Raw genomic sequence first — 21,007 nt, 5'->3', positions numbered from 1 at the left:
GAATGTTTGCTGCTTCAATCCAGATGAGTATTGAACAGTATTTTCCGTGACTGAAAAAGGCCCGTGTTGAGGATGAGGACCAGCCTAAATCGGAGGTATCAGTCTGAAACAGAGCTCAACGGTCCCACCAGTGGAATTAGTTATGTTATTAATTTGTTTACAATATTTCCAGGAGAGGAGGACGGCATCCAACAGCGTGTCTCCCGCCCCGGTCTGGCACGGGGAACAGTCCCACATTTCTCTGCCTTGAATGGACTCCATGCATGTCTACAGTGTTAACTCAACTCCATTAGCAGCGAATTTTGTTTGATATCAGTGCATAACACTACTTGCTTTGGAGACATCGATACGTGCTTTACATTTACCGTGCTGTATCACACAGGGACGCCTGAGGAACATATACCGTCCTGTATCACACAGGGACGCCTGAGGAACATATACCGTCCTGTATCACACAGGGACGCCTGAGGAACATTTACCATCCTGTATCACACAGGGACGCCTGAGGAACATTTACCGTCCTGTATCACACAGGGACGCCTGAGGAACATATACTATCCTGTATCACACAGGGACGCCTGAGGAACATTTACCGTCCTGTATCACACAGGGACGCCTGAGGAACATTTACCGTCCTGTATCACACAGGGACGCCTGAGGAACATTTACCGTCCTGTATCACACAGGGACGCCTGAGAAACATTTACCGTCCTGTATCACACAGGGACGCCTGAGGAACATATACCGTCCTGTATCACACAGGGACGCCTGAGGAAACCCAGCAGCTTTCAGGCTGAAAATGAGCAGAAGTTTCTGCGTTCATGTTGTAGCCATTCATTATTGTATTGGTACTGTTTTATTGTAATCATGTGTAACTCATTCCTGTTCATGCACCTGTACATTGTTGTTGGTGATGATACAGGACACTAATGAAAGAAATGGGGGTTGGAGGGAAAGGTTACTGGCCAACAGGCATCAGACTGGTCTGGAATTTCAGAATAGCTGTTTTTAGTTTTTTTGTTTGTTTGTGGTCTTGTGAGTCTTGTTTTGTTTTATACATTTGAGTGCCTTTTATATGTGTGTGACATGTAAGTTATGGTTTTAATAGTTGTAATATTTGTAATAATGTTATGTTTACTTTATTGGGCAATGAAGACAGATTTTTGTTAACAAAGAAAGTGTTTCTGATAGGGCTGTCAAAATAACGCATTCATTTCGATTAATTAATCTGAGAAAAAATAACGCGTTAAAAAAAATAACGCAGATTAATCTATTCCATATTGACGTTTGACCCGGAGCCGTTCTAGCCACCATTCGACTGTAAAATGAAGGAGGGAGACGAGAATGTGCTGCCTGGATCATTAACTGGAACATTTACTGTAAAAATCTTCTTCCTGCCAACCCTGGCTACCGAAATCTGGAGCCACTGATATGTCTGCTCTTCTCTCTGGTGCTCTGAAGACGATACAGGCAACACAAACACCGCTGCACGGGACGCTAGTTAACACTATACTCTACAGCAGCTAACGTTAGCCTACCGCTAGCTAGTTAACACTATACTCAACAGCAGCTAACGTTAGCCTACCGCTAGCTAGTTAACACTATACTCAACAGCAGCTAACGTTAGCCTACCGCTAGCTAGTTAACACTATACTCAACAGCAGCTAACGTTAGCCTACTGCTAGCTAGTTAACACTATACTCGACAGCAGCTAACGTTAGCCTACCGCTAGCTAGTAGCTGGATTAAACACGGTTAAAATGCTGACAGCTAACGCTAAACGGTGTAAAGTTTGACTGTGTTTTACTGTAGAGGACTGTGACTCAACAGCGAATCTGCAGCTGCCGTCGGAGAAACAACACAGACGGTGCGTTCAATGAAACTGGTAAACTACAGCCTCGTGGTGCATTTGAAGTTATTGTAAATGTCCTTTTCCCATCTGGTGGTTGTTTTTGTCGTTCAACAGCAATTTACTAGTGAAATAAGTTATTGTTATTGTTATACATTATTATTAAATCATTTAATTTTGACCATATGGCCTTAGCAATAAACAAGCCGTTCTTTAATGTCACCAACTGTTGTTTAGTACCCTTTTTTTTTCTTTTTTTACTTTCTTAAAAAGTCGGTTCAAGCACCATTAATTATGTATGCGATTCATTTCGATTAATTAATCACAGAGTATGTAATTAATTAGATTACATTTTTTAATCGATTGACAGCCCTAGTTTCTGAACATCAATGACATTCAAAACAGTGATAACTGAAACAGATGTACAACACACCATGCAGTGTGATAGAAATATTTATTGCAAACAGACCTAAGTATGATGATGTAACCAAGTGGTGTCTCATTTCATAGGGGTATGTTTTCACCCCTACCCCTTACCACTCGGTTTCGAGGGACAAGGGCTAGGGGTAAACTAAGGGCTAGGGGTAAACTAAGGGGGAGGGGTAAACTAAGGGGTAGGGGTAAACTAAGGGGTAGGGGTAAGGGGAAGGGGTGAGACAGAGAAATGAGATTCAGCCTTGAAGTGGTAGGGGCTGGCACAGTTCTACCGAGTCAGGAAGATCAGTCTTCTCTGTTAGAGACACAACGTATTATAACTCAGTACCAAGAGAGATCAGAGAATGGAACAACTTTGCTGGTTTTAAATTAAAGTTGAAATCATGGCTGAAATCAACCCAATCATGCTCCCATCAATCATCAACCCAAACAGCCAATCTTGATGTAGTGAAGTCCTGTTGTAGTGGTGTCTAAATGTTGGGATGTTATTGTTGGTTCTATTGTTGTGGTGTTTTAATGTTGTTAAATTGTATTGTTGCTGTTATCTTCATGTTGTGGTTCTTGTTGTCAAAGTAGTGTTGTTGTGTTGTGGTTTTTGTTGTTTGTTGTTGTAGTGGGTGAGTTTTAATACTGTGAAATCTGATTGTTGTCTTTTACTACAGTGTTAGATTTCCCTTTTGACGGAGATGTTATTCTCTGTTTCCTGCCCAGGGACTACAGATGGAAATTAGCTTATAGCTAATTCTGGTACTGCTAAGGAGCTGTGCATTGTCCCTGTCAAGTAAATAAATACATAAATAAATTAAATATATAAACTATTACTGATGTTCAAGAGCTGTTTTACAGAAACACAAATATGACCAAAACTAGTGGGAGAAAAATATGATAATTCTTTTTTTGGGGGTGGGATTAAGAACAGTCTCATGCATGATTTATAATCTAAATGTGTGTGAAGTGTGTATCTTTACTCTAATACTGATGGCTTCAGCTTTACATTGATTTATTGTGTTGATAATCACATCTGGACTTACCGAGCCTTTCTGCAGTTCATCACAGCTGGAATCAGTCTCAGTTTTCCCTCATCTGATGTGTTGTACTGACTCAGGTCCAACTCATCCAGAACCTCCTCTGATATCTGCAGCATGTAGGCCAGAGCTGAGCAGTGGATCTCAGAGAGTTTCTTCTCTGATCTGTTCTCTGACTTCAGGAACTCTTGGATCTCCTGATGGACTGAGTGGTCGTTCAGCTCCGTCAGGCAGTGGAAGATGTTGATGCTTCTGTCAGGAGAGATATTGGTCTTCTTCATCTTCTTTAGGTTGTTGATGGCTGTCTGAATGATTTCTGGACTGTTGTCTGTCTGACCCAGCAGGCCTCCTAAGAGTCTCTGGTTGGACTCCAGAGAGAGGCCATGAAGGAAGCGGACAAACAGGTCCAGGTGGCCATTTTTACTCTCAAGGGATTTCTCCATGGCTGTCTTCAGGAAGACATCCAAAGATGAATCAACATTGCCTTTCCCCTTGAAGTCCTTGAGTACCTGTGTGTTCCTGTTGGTGTAACAGTGGAACAGGTAGACTGCAGCCAGAAACTCCTGAACACTCAGATGAACGAAGCAGTAGACTGTTTTCTTGAAGATCACACTCTCTCTTTTGAAGATCTCTGAACAAACTCCTGAGTACAGCGAGACCTCTGTGACATCCAGACCACAGCGCTCCAGGTCTTCTTGGTAGAACATGATGTTTCCTTTCTCCAGCTGTTCAAACGCCAGCCTCCCCAGCTTCAGAAGAACTTCCCTGTCAGCCTCCGTCAGCTCCTGTGGACTCATCTCATGTCCCTCAGCATACTTGAGCTTCTTCCTCTTTGTCTGAACCAGCAGGAAGTGTGAGTACATGTCAGTCAGGGTCTTGGGCAGCTCTCCTCTCTGGTCTGTAGTCAACATGTGGTCCAGAACTGTAGCAGTGATCCAGCAGAAGACTGGGATCAGACACATGATGTGGAGGCTCCTGGATGTCTTGATGTGGGAGATGATTCTGCTGGACAGTTCTTCATCACTGACTCTCTTCCTGAAGTACTCCTCCTTCTGGTTGTCAGTGAAGCCTCGTACTTCTGTTACCCTGTCAACACACGCAGGAGGGATCTGATTGGCTGCTGCAGGTCGGGAAGTTATCCAGACGAGAGCCGAGGGAAGCAGCTTCCCCTGGATGAGGTTTGTCAACAGCACGTTGACTGATGACTTCTGTGTGACATCAGAAACAACCTTCCTCTTGTTGAAATCCAGTGAAAGTCTGCTTTCATCCAGGCCGTCAAAGATGAAGAGAACTTTAGAGCCAGCGAGCTGCTCTGCTGTGACCTCCTGTAATGATGAATAGAAAACACGGAGCAGCTCCAGAAGACTGTACTGCTCATCTTTGATCAAGTTCAGCTCCCTGAAGGAAAGAGGAATCACCAGATCCACATCTTGGTTTTCCAAACCCTCGGCCCAGTCCAGACAGAACTTCTGCACTGAGAAGGTTTTTCCAACGCCAGCGACGCCGATCATCATAACGACTCTGATGTGTTTCTGTTGGTCAGGTAAGGCTTTAAAGATGTCGCTGCACTTGATTGGAGAGTCATGGAGGGTCTCCATCTTGGAAGCTGTCTCGAGCTGCCTCACCTCATGTTGGGTATTAACTTCTTCACTCAGTTCATCTGTGATGTAGAGCGCAGTGAAGATCCTGTTGAGGGGGGTTCCACTTCCTGTTTGATCAGCTCCTTCAGACACACGTTCATATGCCCCCTTCACACTGATCTTATGTTTATGTTTAACAACGTACACTGTAAGGAAATACAAAAGTCTGTTTATTAATAGTGTTATTTTCAGTCTCCAAACAACAAGTATAACAATAAAAAGGAATGAAAACGGAGGGATTAGATTTCTCTAAATGTAATGACCCAAGAAGAATCCTGTTTTGAGACATGAAGACATCAGCAGACAGATGGACAGTCTTACTTGTTCTGGATCTTTCTCCACACTGGGGACAGCAGGAGTCTCCTGATGAAGCAGACTGGTCCCAGTATGAGGTGATGCACTGTCTGCAGAACCAGTGTCCACAGCTGGTAGAGACTGGATCCTTCAGGACGTCCTGACACAAAGAACAGCAGGACGGCTGCTCCTCCTCACAAACATCACTCCTCTCCCTCTTTCTGTTAACACATGTATTTATTAAATGACTTGTTGATTGAAAAAAAAACCCCTCAAAGCTCAGATGTTTTAAAAGTGTTGTTACTGTTCTGTTTGAATTCAGTCTGTAATGAAAATGTTCCTTTAATCTAAACTCTCCTGCTTTCATAAACACTAATAAGGGACTGTTCGGTATTTATGGAATGGACCACCGGAGGAAAATAGGGGACGGTCATGTCTTTTTATTCTTTGTTGAGGGGAGGGTCACCCAACATTTTTTAGTCTGGGGGGGGGGGTCACACAACTTTTGTATTCATGAAAACAGAAACATTTCAAAGTGGCTTGTTTGGTGCATATTTTGTCATGTAGCTCTCAGTCTCGGCCCTCCTTCACTACCAGATGGGTCTGACCCATGAGTTGGCTGGGGGGCAGAGCCCCCCTGGTGGCTGAAATGGGTAATTGCATTGTTTAAAAAATGAGTGGAATAATTAACTATATCTGGCATGACCAGATATTTTATAAATATCTTAATAACACAAAACAACTAAATGGTGGTAGGTAATACATCAGATTTCATATGCTTTTTTAGTAAAAAAAAAATATTACCTGGCTGACGATGGGAGCAGCAGGACGCAAAAAACAAAAGTTACTGTTGCACTAGTCTGGACATCTTGCCGTGCCAACGTTGCAATAAAGGTTTCCTAAATGCCATGTATATACATGTGATGTCAGCTTACTAATTGATTGCAGGTTTTGTGTAGATTTGGACTTGTTTAAACGGCGAAGTGGAGAGGCCTCGTTCACCTGTTTGGAGCTGGCTGGTGAATGTGACGCTCGTATAGGCCTTGCTGGATACACCGTGTCATTTACCTTGCTGTGGATCTACTGATCGCTGTGGATTACTTTTCTTTCCGTGTCATTGGATTACGGAAAAATACAGATTTTTTTTTCTCATCGTGTCTTAACGTTTTATGGTGTGATTGCGCTTCGTTTCTGCGTTTGAAGAGGTATCTCAACAGAATGTAGGTCCAACACTGATTGTTCACTGTTACATTTTAGTTGAATTTAAGCGTCTGTCTATTGCGTTCCAAAACAGCCGTGCCGCGATTGGATTTCATGAGGGCGAATTGTTAAATTGTTACAATGTAATTTAAAATCTGCTTTAAAAATAAACATATATGTTTTGGGATATAATGTTCAGCTTCGGCAGCTTTACCTATATTGCTAAAATATACAATGACTGAGGAAGCCTAGTGACGAGTCCATAGCAACCAGTTTGTGTGTTGAATGTTACCCAGTGTGTCTTGCTGAATGGTCTCAATGTTTTATTGTTTTATTTCATGTGAATACTAGTTTACTAGAGGAGTAACTTAGTATTTGAAGTAATGCAGTAATGCAGGAAGTGTGCATTTAGTTTGTGTTGGTGAGTAAATCTACTGAAATGGCCCCCACACCATAACAGAGGAGTCTGATATGTAAGATGAGAAAGCAGAGGTTAACTTGTGTATGTCATGGCTGTAAAAAAATCAAAGGGCATATGTACATCTTAGCCAAGCGCAAACAGTACATAAGGCATTGATAATTCTTGGGGAGGGTCATGCCTCTTTTTCAAATCATTTTGGAGGGTCATAGAAAAATTATCACTGGCGTGGGGAGGGTCAAGTCTTTTTAGACTAAAGATCCCAAAACTCCTCCGGTGGCCCCTTACATAAATAACGAACAGTCCCTAACTGCTTTTCCACTCCGACTGTCTTATTAAACATTTAGTGATCTGTCTGTAGTTTGTTTATTAAAACAAACTCAAGACTTCCTGCAGCTCCTTCACAGTAAAAGTCCTCCCTTAAAGAGAGCTGAGCCTTTTCTGTTTCCCAGTCACTTTGAGCAGCTTAGCTTGAGTCCGTTAGGTTTGAACTGAGGTTAGAAGTAGTCTGAATATTGAGGTACACCAGCAGTCTCAGACACACAGCATGTAACAGAGGAGTCTCAGGTTCAGGTCCAGACTGGTTCCTTCTCTGTAAGTCATTCTGTTTTATGTTTCTTTCTGTTGTTAACTATCAAATGAATGCATGTGGCCCAAATCTACACTACCGGTCAAAAGTTTGGGGTCAATTCGAAATTTCCATTCCACTCCATTACAGACAGAATACCAGCTGTTGCATTGTTTTTTTAATCAGGGCAGAAGTTTTCAGATTACATCATGTGTTTACATAATTGCAAAAGGGTTCTCCAATGTTGTAGACAGAAGTGGCTGAAGAAACGCTTGAAATCCATGCTTTTTGGTCTAAACGTCATACCCAAATTAAAAGTGATACAGCTCCCATATACTCTGACACTCTGGGGTGTGTCTGGTATCATTGGAAAGGGAACAATCTCAGGTTTTTGTTAGACATATCAGGGTGATTCTAAGCTTTACTGACACAGAGTTACAGAGGCTAGAATGGAGGGTTTTTATTTCCATCCAAGTCATACATCTGTAAAAAGATTAGAATACACTGCTGTAAACACATCTGGTGAGATACAGACAACACAAGGCCATAGCCACATGTCTCAGCTCACTACAGAAAAAATCCAGAAGCCAAAAGACTCAAAAATGGATTTTATATGAATTATTTTTTACAGATATGTCTGTGTGTTTTTTTATTTCCATTTGAAAAGTGCAAAGAAGAAAGCCAAAAAACTACAAAATACAACACTTCTCAAATACACAAACACACCCATATCAATCACCTTTCCAATGATACCAGACACACCCCAGAGTGTCAGAGTATATGGGAGCTGTATCACTTTTAATTTGGGTATGACGTTTAGACCAAAAAGCATGGATTTCAAACGTTTCTTCAGCCACTTCTGTCTACAACAGTTGAGAACCCTTTTGCAATTATGTAAACACATAATGTCATCTGAAAACTGCTGCCCTGATTAAAAAAAACAATGCAACTGATCTCAGCTGCTATTCTGTCTGGAATGGAGTGGAATGGACATTTCTAAGTGACCCCAAACGTTTGACCGGTAGTGTACATTGGACAAATTCTGCTCCTTTTTATTACTACTGTCCATGGATGTTTGTTCTTCACCTTCAAGAACAATATATTGTGGAGAGAACTTGTAAAAATCAACAGAAACATTAGCAGAAAAAACTTCAAATGTCATATAAATGAGTTGGTATCAGTTCTCTTACTTTGTGTCTGAGGGTCCAGGTTCTTTACTGAAGTTCAGAGGTTGACCATTGGACCAGTAACTCTTCATAGACTGACAGCCAGATACTACAGACTCTGCTCTCCGTCTGTTGTGCTGCTCTCTGCAAACACCAAGATGTTTTTACTATTGTTACTTAAATCCTTGAAAAAACTTCTAAAGCCAATTCTGAAGCTCTAAACAAACAAACAAACTTCTGCCAGTAATTAGAAATAAAAGTTTAGATTATTATATCCTTTAGATTAGGTTACAGTTTTTCTAGGTGACTGACAGCTGTCACAGATTCAAAGAGGAAGATGGAACAAATGATTTGGTATGATTGAGTCATAAAAGGTTTGTTAAACTTAAGTTAGCAAATAAACTTTATTATACAAGCACAAAATCAACCGACACATCCGAGCACAGAAAATCTTGGCAGGTGAATCTGGAAATGAGCAGTGTTGGGAAAGTTACTTCCAAAATGTAATACATTATAGATTACTAGTTACTGTCATTTGAGAGTAATTAGTTATATTACAATATTACTGTCTCTGAATTGTAATGCTTTACACTATTTTTGCATTACTTTTGAGTTACTTTCACCAAAATAACAGCGGAAGTTTGATGTGGCAGCTAGCTTGTGAATTTCACCACTGGATCAATAAAGTCTCCTCTTTATCCACTTTAATACATCATAGATTATTCATAATATTTTGTATAATTAATATGAATATGCAAAGTAAATAAAGCTATAAAAATAGATAAGTAAAACATACAATAGGCAAGTAAGAGAAAATGAAAATACTCAATTAAAAGTACCTTACATTGTATTGAAGTACGGCATTGTTGTAAAATGTTTGTTTAAAGCACTTAAATAATAAATTCATGTTGTTTAGTTTAAAACAGTCTAAAGGAAATGTTCAATTATAGTGTGATTAAAACTCACTATTTACATTATTTACAGTACTTGATTTACAGCTGATATGTGAAAAGGTACACAACCTTATTTAACAGTAATTTACTTTTACTGTGAACCGTCACAGGAAGTGCCTTTATTTTGAAGCAGGCTACACGGAAGTTGTCTGTTGTGTACTCTTGCTAGCTTACTAATAGGAACGTGAGACGATGCAAAACGTGTCCATCAAGCTTAAGTTGTTCTTTCTTGTTTGTAAAACTGCAACATATTGAACAGTAAACGGTCACAGTAAAAGACAAGCGATTTTGGTCGTCATTCAAAGCCATTCCACTACAGGCAGAGTTACTCTCCACGGCTGATAAAATGCAATGATATTACGTGTAGCAAGCCTCAACATTAATTCCTGACATGTTTCTATCTGTCAGCAGCTCGGACACACTGCTGTCCGCGCTGACGTACCGTCACCTGTTGGGACACAGATGTTGTCCGTACCGTCTCTGTGTGGTTGGCTCTGACCACTTCAACGCAGCGTAATAACTCCAGAAAATAATGTCCATCTCGCAAATGTATCTGTCTCTGCAGTCATCTCAACCATCGAATAGAGCAACAGGAAATAACTTTTTTTTTCTGTGAAGAAATGTGTCGCGGTGTTGGTGAATTCTTGAAAAACAAATGCACCACTAAATGTTGCGTTAAAATGCGTTATAACTCACGTTATTGAGATTGTAACGAGTATAATATTACCGAAATGTAATAAGTAATGCGTTATATTACTGCGTTACAGCAAAAAGGAATACAATTGCGTTACTTTTGTAACGCTTTACTCCCAACAATGGAAATTAGTCATATAAATGAGATAGTATCAGTTCTCTTACTTTGTGTCTGAGGGTCCAGGTTCTTTACTGAAGTCTGGAGGAAGACCATTGGACCAGTCACTCTTCATAGACTGACAGCCAGATACTACAGACTCTGCTCCGTCCTCCTCTTCCTCCAAATCACTCATCTTCTGATCTGAAGTCAGTCTGAGAGGTAAAACAGGAACACTGACTGGGACTGACTAGTTAGAAGAAACTAGTTTCAACAAGAGTCACACACACACACACACACACACACACACACACACACACACACACACACATCTAATAATTAAGTACATTTTATAGCAGAAAATGACTTTTGATACTTAGTAAATATCAGATACTTTAAGACTTTTACTGCAGTAATATTCTAAAAGGAGACTTTAACTTCTACCAAAGTTATTTTCTGGTAACATAGTTGTACTTTTACTCAAGTATTGCTTTCAAGTACTTTATACTAGACTGCTCTCTTACCTTGTCAGGTCCAGGACTGTGAGGCCCTCCAGTGGCTGAAGCTGTTCTCCTGTTGACATTAAATGCAGACGCTGAATCAGATCAACAACCTGAAGCTTCTACAGAAGGCAGATGTCACATTTAAAAAAGACTCTGACTCAAAATCCTGACTGATCACTTGGCAGGAAACAAAGTTGTAATATTTAAAGAAATATGGTCGAAATATTTAAAGAAACAAAGTTAAATTATTTAAAGAAAAAAAGTCGAAATGTTTAAAGAAACATTCAAAAATATTTAAAGAAATCGAAATATTAAAAAAGTCAAACTATGTTAAGATTTTTTTTTCACATTTTAAGAAAAAAGTGAAAATATTTTACAAAAAAAGTCAAATTATTTAAAGAAAAAATAAGTAATATTTTAAAAAAGTAATATTTAAAAAGTCATGATATTTCATGTAAAAAGTTGACATCTCCAGTAGTAAAATGTAAAATATTGTAACAGAAAAGCTCTACATCTGTATGAAAATCTATTTTCCCTAAATCCTGAATACTTTGTTACTGTACTCAAGTAGAAGTTTCTCATATCTGTACTTGACTTTATTTATATCTCAGCTCTGGGTTGCAGCAGCTGTGTGTAAATTCAAACGTAGACTAGTTGGAGCGTTAAGTTGTGACTCAGGTTGGAGTTTAGGTGCTACTAACATTTGGAGGGTGTCCCAGGATCATGGAGGCAAAGGTCACCGGACACAACTCTGGACACGGTTTTAAACTTGTCATTTGACCTCTGAAAGCTGAATATTACTGCAGTATTTAGACCCACTCTTACCTTGTCAGGTCCAGGACTGTGAGGCCCTCCAGTGGCCGAAGCTGTTCTCCTGTTGACATTAAATGCAGACGCTGAATCAGATCAACAGAGACAGAAGATGTTCTGCTACATCTCAGAGGGACATCTTGGTCTTTTTACTCCACTACATTTGTCTGACAGCTTTAGTTTGTCCTCCCCTTCCTGTCCAGTGAAAACCACGTACCTCCAGATGTGTTGATGTTGAATGTTTGTGATCAACTGAAGGATGAAGTCTTTCTTTATGTGTTGAGAGAAATTCTCCTACTTCTTAAAGCTAAATAAAGTCTTTAAAAAGCCTCTTGGATCAGCTGGAAATGTATCGTCACAAAGCTGAAAACAAGAGTTTTAAAACCTTTTAGAGATACGTGGTTCTCACAAGACAGCCACGCTACACACATGATGATCTTATAGACCCACAATGCACTGCTGTAGACACACACACACACACACACACACACACACACACACACACACACACACACACACACACACACACACACACACACACAGTCTACAGTTAAATAAAACCATCCAGAACTCCATCAGTTATCTTTAAATCTGTGTTTTCTGGGTCTACAGCAGGTTTAATGTGTATTATTATATATTAATTATTCAGCCAATCAGCACTTTGTGTCCAGATGAATCAAACTGTTGAGTTCATTCTAACATTTCTTTCCTCTACAGTCCACAGGGAGAAAACAGACTCAGAGACTTTGACAGTAAAATAATAAATGTTGGATTAGCACTCACCCTGCCTCAGCCTTCAGTTTCCTCCTCCTGCTCTGTTCTCTTCACACTAAATGGAGTCTCAACTGACTCTACTCTTCCTGTTCTCATGCACCTGATCTGCTCCTCCCCCTCTTCATTTACAGGAAATCACATGAGTTTTTCTAAGAGTGTGTGTGTGTGTGTGTGTGTGTGTGTGTGTGTGTGTGTGAGTGTGTGTGTCTGTCCTTCCTTCTTTCCTTCTTCTTTCATTCCTTCCTTCCTTTTTTTTACAGTCTTCTTTTTTCTCCAAATTTGTCAAGGTTTTTGTCACTTTTTTCGAAGTTCTCTTCCTTCTTTCTACTGTGTTTTTTTACAAGTCTGTCACTGTTTTCTAAGATTTTGATACTATTTTCCACCTATTCTTGCCTTACTTCCTTCTTTCTACCAACATCTTCCAAATTTTTACGTTTTTTTAAAGTTTTTGTTGCCTTTTTTCATCAGCATTTAAATGTTTTCCAGTTGCATGGCTGTTGTTTGGTAAATCGGGGGGTACTTGGCTTAAAAACACAATTCAAATGGGAACATTATTGAAAAAAGTTTGAGAACTAGACTGCATTAGACTACACGACTGGTTTAATATGATATAAACAGAGAAAAGCAGCAAATGTCCATATTTCCAAATTTTTTTCTGCCGCTCTTCTCAGACTCTTATTGTGAAAGTGAGTCTGCTGCTCTTCTCCAGACTCTTATTGTGAAAGTGAGTCTGCTGCTCTTCTCAGACTCTTATTGTGAAAGTGAGTCTGCTGCTCTTCTCAGACTCTTATTGTGAAAGTGAGTCTGCTGCTCTTCTCAGACTCTTATTGTGAAAGTGAGTCTGCTGCTCTTCTCCAGACTCTTATTGTGAAAGCGAGGCCGGAAGTGTTGTATCGTGACCCTAAGTGTCGCCATTCTCCTTAACAATTTTAAAGGAGATATAGTTGAATCAGTGATCTCAAATGAGGGCAGATGGATAATTTTGGCTTTCAAATTAGACAATTCCTTCTTTATAGTTTGCAATTTTATATAACTATAACAATACGGCTCTAGCAAAAAATATGTTTTTACAACTCTGTATGAAACTTGAAGCCTTTAAAAACAAATATAAGGATGCACATTTGATTATTGGAGGCGATTATAATGATGCTCCAGATGATCTTGTAGATCGAGTACCTGTAATATTAATCCCACATTCAAGATTCAAAAGTACTGCATATATTTGTGAACAGCAGTTATAGATGTTTGGCGTTTTTTAAACCCTGACATTAACGAATTTACATGGAGCAACGTCAGTAGATCCTTACAGTCTAGAATTGATCTATGGCTTATATCTCCCTCTTGTCTGCAATTTGTGTCAGAATCATCACATAGTTATGCCCCACTTTTGATCATAAGTTAATTTCAATCCACTTAGTAGGAACAACACAACAAAATGGATGAAAAGATGATGAGTTTTGTGATTCAGTCAAAAAAGCAGCCAAAAGCATATTTGGTAATAATGAAGGAAATCACATAAAAAAATGGGAATATTTCAAGTTTAAAATTAGAGAAATAGCAATTAAATGAAGTAAAGTAATTTAAAAAAATAACTTAGCTAAAGAAATAAATATTATGGATAAATTAAATGTTTTAATGACTAAGGATAATCTTTCAGAGGAAGAAGAAATAACGTTGAAAAAATTAAAAGAGGAAATACATAATATGTGTAACGTGTAAAGACATGAATTCCATATTTTACGAATTTTGTATGGAAAAACAGACACCATCATTTAAAGAAAGCGGTGCTCTCTGGTTGTAAGGAGGAAGGTGGATTTGAACTTCTGGACTTTTGGGACTTGGATTACACCTTTAAGGTGAAATGGTTGAAGGAATGTTTGAGAGCACCAGAGTCTTTATGGTACTTTATCCCCAATAACATTTTTAATAGTTTAGGAGGTCTTACATTGTTATTGAAATGTAACTACAATATTACAAGATTGCTATTAAAACTATCCCAATTTTATCAACAAGCTCTTTTGGCCTGGAAGCTGTGTCATCCTCACAACTTTTCTCCACACAAGTCTATCTTATGGAATAATGAATGCATCACTAAAGGGAACAAGTCACTATATTTACAGAAATGGATCGATAGAGATATTATCTTCTTAAAAGATCTTTTTGATTGTAATGGTCAATTACTTAATTAAGAATCTTTTCTCAGAGAGAAAGCATTCCCGATAACGTTCAAAGAATATAACTCAGTTTTCAAATCTATACCTAATGGCTTACTAGAAATAATGAAAAGTTATAAAAAAACAAAATCCAGTAACTGGTTTTAATTTGACTCTTTATATAAACGGTATGGATATTATGAGCAGAAATTGTACTAATAAGCACATTAGAAAATGCTTTCTAAATTTAAAGAAAATAACACCTCGTGGGAAATTTTTCTGGAATTCTCATTTTTTTCTGATATTAACTAATTAATAGGGCGTGGCTTGTTCCTTTTAGATATTGTATCACAAACAAAGTTAGGGAATTACATTTGAAAATATTACATAATATATATCCTACGAACCTGTTTGTCTCTAAATTCATGCCTGTTGATAACTATTGTAGTTTTTGTGAGTCGTTAACCCATCTTTTTTATGGTTCTTCATTCTGTATTACATTCTGGAAAAGCTTTGAAGATTATATGGTATCTAAAACAAAACATACAATCACACTTGAAGGGAAACATATTATTACCTATTTTGAATGTAAAGATAGAAAGTTATGTAATATTGTAAATCTCTTTATTTTATAAGATAAGTTCCATATCCATAATTCAAAATCTTCCAGATCAACACCGTTCTTCAGACTATTCCAGGTTGAATTTGACATGTTCTTTGAGTCTCTTAAGCTGGTATCCAATAAGAAAGCTATCTTAATATCTGATGTCTACTCACATTTCTTTAAGTGCTCCTGCTGTCTATTTATTAATGCAGTTTGAAAGTCTGCCACTTTAGTACCTTTGAATATTTTTTTATTTCTCTCTGTTTAGATTACTTTCATACTTACTTTCATATTATTTACACAGTTTTTTGTATAATTTTATTTGATTACGAACTGTGATGACTGAATATCTGTAAACTATATTTTCAAAAAATAAATAAAGTTGAAAAAATAAAAATAAAAAAATCTTTAGTAACAGCTGTGAGCTACACTAAATCTGCTGTTGGACTGTGTGTGTGTGTGTGTGTGTGTGTGTGTGTGTGTCTACAGCAGTGCATTGTGGGTCTATAAGATCATCATGTGTGTAGCGTGGCTGTCCTGTGAGAACCACGTATCTCTAAAAGGTTTAAAACTCTTGTTGGTGTCAGAAAAACAGCTGTTTTCAGCTTTGTGACGATGCATTTTCCAGCTGATCCAAGAGGCTTTTTAAAGACTTTATTTAGCTTTAAGAAGTAGGAGAATTTGCATTTAATGTCAACAGGAGAACAGCTTCGGCCACTGGAGGGCCTCACAGTCCTGGACCTGACAAGGTAAGAGTGGGTCTGAATACTGCAGTAATATTCAGGACCTGACAAGGTAAGAGTGGGTCTGAATACTGCAGTAATATTCAGGACCTGACAAGGTAAGAGTGGGTCTGAATACTGCAGTAATATTCAGGACCTGACAAGGTAAGAGTGGGTCTGAATACTGCAGTAATATTCAGGACCTGACAAGGTAAGAGTGGGTCTGAATACTGCAGTAATATTCAGCTTTCAAGTTGAAAACCGTGTGCAGAGTTGTGTCCGGTGATCTTTGCCTCCATGATCCTGGGACACCCTCCAAATGTTAGTAGCACCTAAACTCCAACCTGAGTCACAACTTAACGCTCCAACTAGTCTACGTTTGAATTTACACACAGCTGCTGCAACCCAGAGCTGAGATATAAATAAAGTAAAATACAGATACAGGAAACTTCTACTTGAGTACAGTAAAAAAGTATTCAGGATTTAGGGAAAATAGATTTTCATCAGATGTAGAGCTTTTCTAATGTTACAATATTTTACATTTTACTACTGGAGATGCCAACTTTTTACATGAAATGTTATGACTTTTTAAATATTACTTCTTTTTTTATATTTAGATTTTTTTTTCTTTAAATATTTCAACTTTTTTTCTTAAAATATTTTGACTTTATTTCTTTAAATATGACAACTTTGTTTCCTGCCAAGTGATCAGTCAGGAATTTGGGTCAGAGTCTTTTTTAAATGTGACATCTGCCTTCTGTAGAAGCTTCAGGTTGTTGATCTGATTCAGCGTCTGCATTTAATGTCAACAGGAGAACAGCTTCAGCCACTGGAGGGCCTCACAGTCCTGGACCTGACAAGGTAAGAGAGCAGTCTAGTATAAAGTACTTGAAAGCAATACTTGAGTAACAGTACAACTATGTTACCAGAAAATAACTTTGGTAGAAGTTAAAGTCTCCTTTTAGAATATTACTGCAGTAAAAGTCTTAAAGTATCTGATATTTACTAAGTATCAAAAGTCATTTTCTGATATGAAATGTACTTAATCTCTCTCTCCCTCTCTCTCCCTCTCTCTCTCTCTCCCTCTCTCTCTCTCTCTCTCTCTCTCTCTCTCTCTCTCTCCCTCTCTCTCTCTCTCCCTCTCTCTCTCTCTCGACGAAATGATAAAAAAAACTGTTTCCTCCTGAAGTGTATGTGGTGTATTGAAGCTGTGATGAGTTGGTTATGGAATTTATGATGTGTGAAGCCGAGTTAAAGAGCCGCGTTCATAACCGCGGGAAACAGGTTTTGTAAACAATGGTGCTAGCGGCTAGTTAACAGGTGTGTATTGTGGCTGTATGTGTGATTCTGGGTGGGGGTGTCCTCACTCCCTGGTAATGTTTATTTCAGGTTTTTAAGGTATCCTGACTATAAATGATTGTTAATGTTAAGAGAAGAGGGGTATGTTGTTTAAAACGAAAGGGGAGTTCTTCCTAAAGTTATACAGAAGCAGTTAGGTGTCTGGTCTGTGTTTAAAATGTATCATAAGTTGAACAGTTATCCCTATGTATGATGATTCATGTTTTGACTTTAAAGTCAGTTAAATATTCATTTACAGCCAAAGAGGGTTTATGATTCACATTATTACATTAGTATGATGGTGGATTTCTGGAGTTAAAAAGAAAACAAATATATATATATATAGATTAAAACATGATTTATCCTTTTGATATTAATGCACTTTAAAGAAAGAGTGACACTTATTTTTGTAAAGACATGATTATTTTTATGAATGTGAGTGTGAAAGATGTTGCCCACTGATATGTGGAGAGTAGAGAAAACTGTACTAAGGTGTTTAAATTGAAATTAACAAATGGACACTGAAACATGTTTACACTAGGGGAATGTTGTATTGTTTTATACCATGATTTGGGAAATTTGTAATAAAGAGACAGAGATTTGGAGACCAAGATGGCGGTTCGCTCTTTCACTCACTGACTCCGTGATTCTGTTTTCCAGGGTTTCTTCTAGGAGAGTTGAGAGTAGTGAACACCAATCAAAATAATTTGTTACTCCAGTTACACACTTTGAAACTCGTTACATTAGCAAACATATGCTCTACACACTTGGCTCCACTCTGTAGTCTGACGTATGCTGAGTCAGCTGATTCTGATGGAGACAGAGCCACCGTCACTGACCAGGAGAGGCTAATGTCGGCCAATCAACTTGCCCGACATACTTCTTTCATGACCACGTGTCATTGCTAATGATGAACCGTGCAGAGCCTCAGTCAGTCTCTCCACTCTACCTCCCAGTAACATGGCCCAGTTAGAGGTGATGCTGCTGCTTCAAGATCTCGGATCATCAGGACTCAGCTGATCCTCCAACATCCTCCTTCTGATCACTCTGACAGAGACCATCTGATGAGAGAAGAAGACAACAGAAGACATAAATAGGGCTGTGACAGTATGTAGTTTTCATACCGTGGTGAAGAAGCTCTCTCTCTCTCTCTCTCTCTCTCTCTCACACACAAACACAACAGACCCTAATCCTCCGTGCAGATTAATTAATATCATTAATTATTCTACACCCTCCAATACAGTAATGTAGGTGGCGGTATGAGCCTTAAACTTGGTTTGCGAGCCGCTAATTAACACACAGAAGAAGTTGCTTTTTCCCACATCGATCTTTTTCCCCCCAGAGAAGACGGCTGGAGTCCATCTTGAGTTTAATGGTTAGTATTATGAAGTTATTACCGGTATTTATTCAGGGTTTTTCCTGCATAGAGAAAGTTTTGGCGCCCCCTAAAGAGGTTTTAGCCGGCGCCAAAGGAATATCACGAGCTCCAAAACGTCTGATTTTCAGCAGCCAGCCTCCCTCTCATCCACAGTCAATACTGTATGCTGCTGGTGCTGATTTAACTGGATCTGAACGCTCCGCTGTATAGCGGTGATGGTATCTCCATTTGCAGAGTCAGACTGTACCGGACTCTCCAGGTGACCATGCTGCTCTGGGGACCGGCGGCGTGGAAACCACTGCTGACGGACGCAGAGCTCTCTGTCTGCCGGACCTCCGACTGCTGTCTGTCTGCAGTACAGTTAATTTTAACACCTGATGTGAGCAGTATGGGAGGAGCCTACGCATGAAACTCTTTGTTGTGAGTGCTTTAGCAGCATTGACCTGACTCCCTGAATAAGCTGCAGAGACGTCGTCTCTCTCCGCCTCTCTGCTGAGCCCCGTTCACGTAACAGCATGTTGGAACCATCCAGTAGTGGGTTAAACATTATCTTTTTCAAGGAACGGGTTTCCAGCCAACATGTGCTCAGAGACAAAGAACTTCGGCCTACGTGTAAAGTCCACAGCCTTGTCACCAAACTCCCACAGGTCACCCCAAGGGAAAAGATCACAAAATGGCCGAATGACCAGAAAAGGGGTGGCCAAAGTGGTCAAAACTCTAAGAACTACAAAGGTGTAGTTCACATCTCCTCAGAGATCTCTGAATCCCCATTCGCTTAACGGCCCCTGAACACAGCATGGGGCCTTAGCCTATAAAACCTTTGGACACACCTGTTTTATCGTCTTCCACTGCAACCCCGTTGCTGCAGGGAGCACGCCAGCGCTTGTGCAAAATACTTCCACTTCTGGACAAAGTGGAGTTATTTCTCCTGGATCCTGGAAACACACGTCGTGTTTCAACGCTGCAGAGAGAAGACGATGTTCTCTAAAAGGAAATCGGACACGATGTCTTCAAAGTCGACTCTGGCTTGCTCCCCGCTGTCACGGGGACCAGCAAGTTTTTCCGTGACGAGCACACAGACTCATTCTGTTTTTCTGTGGAAATCTATAGACAGAAACAACGAACTGCACACCCAAAGTAAGAGGCTTCATAGTGTTCTTTTAGAACAGGGTGTGTTGTATGAGTAATACAACGGTACAATACAAATGAGTAATTTGCGATTGCTGCTATTTTGTGTTACCATTAATGTGATCTGATTAATACAGTGCTATTGCTGCACGTTTTGATTCATTAATCTGATGGTGACCGCTGTGCCCCATTATTTTGCTGTGAAAGTATCATTTGATCACGATACTTGTTGATGATGTGTTGAATAATTTAGCTTAGGTAAACTGTAAATGCTGCATTGCTAGCTCCTTCCACAGAGCTTGGTTACTGTTCTGAGTGAGATTGTAAAACTCCCGTTAGTCAGTCGAACCAATGGTACTGCGGCGTGACGAGACAGTCACGGCGTGGACCCGTGTAGGCAACAGATCAGCTGTTAGCTTACCAGAGAGGCTAAACATGTAAACATCCCCTTGTAAGCATAAAAGAGTTTATTTTCAGAGCGAGAAAATCAAGACTCAAGGTGCCTTTTCTTTTCTTGTTCAAGTGTGTCTTTCTTTCTCTAAATATGCTTCTTTCCTCTTTCACTAATCTCTCACACAAACACATATACCCAAGCTCACGGCTAATTCTGCTCCACGGGGTTGTGATTATGGGGCACGGTTCAACAGAACCAGGAAAGAAAATGCCTCAGCACTCAATTGAATAGACCTACAACCAATCAGAGCAACGGATAGACCTACAACCAATCAGAGCAACGGATAGACCTACAACCAATCAGAGCAACGGATAGACCTACAACCAATCAGAGCAACAGATAGACCTACAACCAATCAGAGCAACAGATAGACCTACAACCAATCAGAGCAACAGATAAACCTACAATCAATCAGAGCAACGGAACTCAACACACGAGACAAGACAGTGTTTCGTCTCCATAGCAACCACTCTTCGCACTGTCGTCCTAACTTCCGACTTTTAGACTTGTTTGTAGCTGAATATATCATTTGTTTCGTGTATATATGAATGTGGATAACGTTAGTGATAGTGAGATGCTTGCTACAGTTGCATTTCTAGTGATGACTCAGCGAAAACACGTTTTATTTCTCTGATTCACGGCTTTGTTCTAACGCCGCTGGGCGCTCTCTCTCTTCAGTCAATCTCTATCTCGCACGACCATATAACGTTACAGTCCAGACTGAACTCCCCAACCTCAAATGTTGTGGGCGGGTCTAAGTTCGGCTGGCATCCAGGCTACTGAACCCTATAACTTTCACCTGGAAT

At 39.5% G+C, this 21,007-nt stretch overlaps 1 protein-coding gene and 1 long non-coding RNA gene across 2 annotated transcripts in view; one reads left to right on the top strand and one right to left on the bottom strand.

The window, feature by feature from the left end:
- LOC116057839 (protein NLRC3-like) overlaps positions 1–21,007 on the bottom strand; it is a 556,293-nt gene that overhangs the window by 345,186 nt on the left and 190,100 nt on the right. The window contains exon 8 of the mRNA XM_035998138.1: positions 8,619–8,738. Within this exon, the coding sequence (XP_035854031.1) occupies positions 8,619–8,738 (120 nt within the window). The remainder of the gene's footprint in view (positions 1–8,618; positions 8,739–21,007) is intronic.
- The window catches only part of LOC116061929, a 137,686-nt gene that overhangs the window by 41,994 nt on the left and 74,685 nt on the right, over positions 1–21,007 (top strand). The window lies entirely within an intron of this gene.

This window comes from Sander lucioperca, chromosome 23, assembly GCF_008315115.2.
Source record: "Sander lucioperca isolate FBNREF2018 chromosome 23, SLUC_FBN_1.2, whole genome shotgun sequence".
Classification (NCBI taxonomy): domain Eukaryota; kingdom Metazoa; phylum Chordata; class Actinopteri; order Perciformes; family Percidae; genus Sander; species Sander lucioperca.
Note: the sequence above shows the minus strand (reverse complement) of the source record. Positions and strands in the feature narration are given on the sequence as shown.